General features: G+C 41.2%; 1 protein-coding gene across 1 annotated transcript; it reads left to right on the plus strand.

The window, feature by feature from the left end:
• Positions 1–3,015: 3,015 nt before the first annotated feature.
• LOC102769226 (peroxiredoxin-2) lies at positions 3,016–3,514 on the plus strand. The gene has a single exon (XM_006767035.2). It carries the CDS (start codon positions 3,083–3,085, stop codon positions 3,512–3,514), a length of 432 nt encoding a protein of 143 aa, XP_006767098.1. The 5' UTR covers positions 3,016–3,082.
• The last annotated feature ends 781 nt before the right edge of the window (positions 3,515–4,295 follow it).

Below are 4,295 nucleotides of genomic sequence, written 5' to 3' on the forward strand. Positions count from 1 at the left end.
GAAGGGATTGCTTTGGTAAGAACTTGTTTACATTTGCACATTTAGCATTGCTCTATACAATTACTAGTCACCTAGGGGAGGTAGGCAGGCGCCATTTTCTATTTCTGCCACTGGTACACACTTCTCCACTTGCTGAATTGCCCAGGCTTTCATACAGGGTCTCTTCCTTCAGTCTTTTGTATTTTTATTGTTATGTAAAACTTGCTTTTATTTTAATATTGACGTCAGTATTTCAACTGCTGTAAAATGATAAACTTTTATACTTCTATGAGTCCCTGAGGAGCTAGTTCCCTTTGCTCGCGGTGCAGGCATGCTTCCCCTGTGAGAGCTGTACTACCCTCCAGCTGGCTGTATGGAAAGGAAATAGCCTGTCCCCTTCCCTCGCGCCTCTGTCCTTCTCTCCGCAGAACCTGGGTTGTGTTGCTATGGGCATCAGATCCAAAGTCAGCCAGCCTCTTGTTTTTGCATCACTTCCTTGTGTTTATATGGTGTTTTGTCTGTGTTGCTGTTTAGAGTAAATAAACTGTTTATATTTTTTAAAAAAACCTCAGCCATAAGTTTTTTTAGCATCCGTTTATGGAGCTCCATGCATGTGTAGTCTCCTATTGTTTTCACTAGTCCTTCCTGGTGGTAACTCTTCACTTCCTTTTTGTTTATTTTTTAAATTTTTATTACTTTATTTTATTTTTTAACCTTTATTTTTAGAAGTATTACAGATGTCTCCCCTTTTCCCCCCCATTGATCCCCTACACACTGTAGCCGACCTCCTAGGCCTTCACCACGCTATTGTCTGTGTCCATGGGCTGTACATATATGTATATGTATATATGGGGTCCCTTTTTTCCCTGGAATGGCACACTCCCAGTTCCCTGGTTGAACTTTTCACTTTCAACTATCTTTCCACCAGGATTAGACACTAGTATTGCCTCTAATTTTCACCACCTGAAGCAACACTGTGATGAGCTTCCTTGAAATGTTTTTGTATGGAACTCTGTGTCTTTGGGTGGATTATCCAGGAGTACAATTGCTGGGTCATAAATATGGGGATCTTTATTTGGACTATTCCATATTATCTGCCAGTTTAACAAATGTAAAGTGATGTCTCATTGATTAATTTGTGTTTCTCTGATTACTAACGAGTTTGAAGAGCTTTTCATATGCTTGTTAGCCTTTTGGATTTCCTCTTCTGTAAATTACCCAATCATGTCCTTAGCCCATCTTTTGTTTGGGGATCCCAGTCTTGTGTTCCTTATATTACTCTCAGTCTCTTGTGTTCTTTATATTGCATATCAGACTCTTATGGCTTTATAAATTTAAGGAGCTTCTCCTAATTTGTAAGATTTCTGTAAACTTTATCTATGATGTCCTTCATTGGACATTGGACAGAAAGACCTAATTATGATGTAATCAAATTCATCAATTACCATGCTGATGATTTGTGAGATAATATTAGGCGGAAGCATTGTTTAAGAATATTTTCCACCACCTGTAGGTCACAAGGATATTCTTTTACATTTTCCGGTATAAACATTATAGATTTGGTTTTGTTTTTTGGTTCTTAATCCATCTGCAACCCACCATTTGCATTTACTATTGAAAAAGGTATCCAGTTTTAATATTCCACATATTGCAGGCCTGTTTTCTTGACACCATTCACTAACCACGTGTCCTTCACATTACTGAGTACACCTCCACCCTTCCCTCTGGCACTTCTACCCTCCAGGTAACACCATTTATGCTGTAAAGGAAGTGTGAAAGGGAGGGGTGAGGCTAAAGAGTTTCTTTAGGTCATTGCCACCCTTGCTGAGTCAGTAAATAGGTGTAGGTTTCTTAATCCCCAAGAAACCTGTTCATGCCAGTTGCCTACACTTGTCTCAGGTGTCTGTGGATGGAAACTAGCATCATTCTTTGAAATACGTCATGGTGTTTCATGAGCAAGAGAGAGAGGTTGATCAGTAGAGGAGATCAGTCCTATTGGAAAGAGGGAAAATAATCTCCTGTATGTTTAAATATTGTGTCTATAAAATTCCCATAATCTCTTGTTTCAATGAGTGGGTGCACATAAAAGAACTTAGAAAAATATTAAGCCTACTTATGGAAAGTAATATTACTTTTATCTTGTGTTTACTTTGCAATCTCCTGTAGTCCCAAATTTTCAGTATAAAACTGGTCTTTCTTCCACATCACAGGTGGGAAAACAGAGAGAAAAGTTCAAATTAACAACATTTTAAAGGTCAAGTGTGTGACAGTTTTCTTCATGTTCCCTATCTCTGATTCCCATGCTCAGTCATGTACTCAATAAATATTTAGTATCCCTGATTCTGTGCAAAGCACTGGTATCTTGAAACTAATGTAATATTTACCAGTTGAATTTGATCTTATGGTTATATGCTATTTTTTTTCCTTTCCTTTCCCCATGGAACACCCTCAGACACTTCAAAATAGAAAGCTAAGAAATGTTTTCCCACGGTCTTAGAGCAAGTCAGAAAAGACTTAGAATTTGAACCCAGCCCCCTGCCTCCTCTCTTAACCAGGTCTTGCTGCTGCTAATTGTGATCTTAGATCATCAAAACTCTAGCTTTTCTAACAAGTGCATCCACATTAACAAACTTAGCTAGATTTTGCTGCATTTTCCTCTTCCATTCCTTTCTTTTTTCTCCTTTTATTTTCCTTCAGATAAAACAGATTTGTATGTTGTCAGCCAAATTAAGACAAATCCTCATTTATCCCATTTACAAGCTCAGCAGAGAAATGTCATAAAGGTATTCACAACCTTATTCTTGCACCTTTAAAACCTAATTATTGCAAAGGAATGTACAGCTAAAACTTAAATGAAACTTCAAAACTGGCAGCTTGTATTGACTATGACCTTCTATGGAAAAGGTATAACTATTCTCTAATATTAAAGACTCATTGTTGTACGTATTACATTTAACGCATTGCAAAATACTTAGACACATCTCATTGGAGAACCTTGCATAACCCTTTGAGGATGAAATCCAAGGATTAGGGCGCTGAGAACGCGAGTCCACGCGGGTCTGCTGCTGTGCGCGTCCCATCCTCCCCCACGCAGCTTTCAGTCATGGCCTCCGGCAACGCGCACATTGGCAAGCCCGCCCCGGACTTCCAGGCCACCGCGGTGGTGGACGGCGCCTTCCAGGAGGTGAAACTCTCCGACTACAGAGGGAAGTACGTTGTCCTCTTCTTCTACCCGCTGGACTTCACCTTCGTGTGCCCCACCGAGATCATCGCCTTCAGCGAGCACGCCGCGGACTTCCGCAAGCTGGGCTGCGAGGTGCTGGGGGTCTCCGTGGACTCGCAGTTCACCCACCTGGCTTGGATTAACACCCCCCGGAAGGAGGGTGGCTTGGGCCCCCTGAACATCCCCCTGCTGGCTGTCTTTGGAAAGCATCTGTGCTGGCCCAGGAAAGGCCACGCTTGCCCCTTCAAATTCCTCAGTCCTGACCCTGAAGGGCCAGGCCAAGGCCTTCTTATATTCCTAGCTGAGTGGTGAATGGTGACCCATTGCTGGAACTCCCCAACCGGGCACAGGCCTAGAGGTGACCAATAAAGTATTAGGGACAAAAAAAAAAAAAGAAATCCAAGGATTAGTGCTCCCCATTTTGCAGATTAAATAGATGGGGTGAGTTTAGTGACTGATGAGCTAATAAGATCATACAAGTTCCATTTGGCAAATCCACATCTTGTACTACTAATATATTTTCCGAGAATAACACTTCTTTGAAAGAAATTTCAATTTATTAAAGCAAAACTAAACTTGCTTACAGATTACACAATGCAAAACCTTGTAATGCATGGGGAAGTAATTTCTTACACCCTTTCCTCATCAATGAAATGAACTTGGCCAATCATGAGCAAAAGTGATACATTCAGGAAATTTGCCCCCCCCACCCCCCCACCCCCCGGCCAAACATCCTCTGGGCTTCTGTTTGCTTCACACCTCTTCATCCATCCAAACAGAATAAAGCATTTCAAAGATCAATGTGTTACCCTTCTGGCTGTCTACAGGGTGTAAAGAAACAGTCAGTAAGGACAAACCCCTATGTATCTCTAAGAAGGTAGTTAGTTCTCTTTTACCTTTTGGAGAATTGTTGTGTGTGTGTGTGTGTGTGTGTGTGTGTGTGTGTGAGAGAGAGAGAGAGAGAGAGAGAGAGAGAGAGAGACTGAGAGTGAGTTGAGATGTAGGTTGAAGCAGCAGAGAGATGAGTTGAAGGATGTTCCTGCAATCCAGGAAAAAATTATAAGCTCTTTGTATTATTTCTACCACTGAAAAA

The sequence above is a fragment of the Myotis davidii genome, unplaced genomic scaffold (assembly GCF_000327345.1).
Source record: "Myotis davidii unplaced genomic scaffold, ASM32734v1 scaffold580, whole genome shotgun sequence".
In the NCBI taxonomy this organism is placed as follows: domain Eukaryota; kingdom Metazoa; phylum Chordata; class Mammalia; order Chiroptera; family Vespertilionidae; genus Myotis; species Myotis davidii.

Excerpts from the sequence above, each read along its gene's own strand:
- LOC102769226 (XM_006767035.2), top strand. The coding sequence starts at position 3,083 with ATGGCCTCCGGCAACGCGCACATTGGCAAGCCCGCCCCGGACTTCCAG.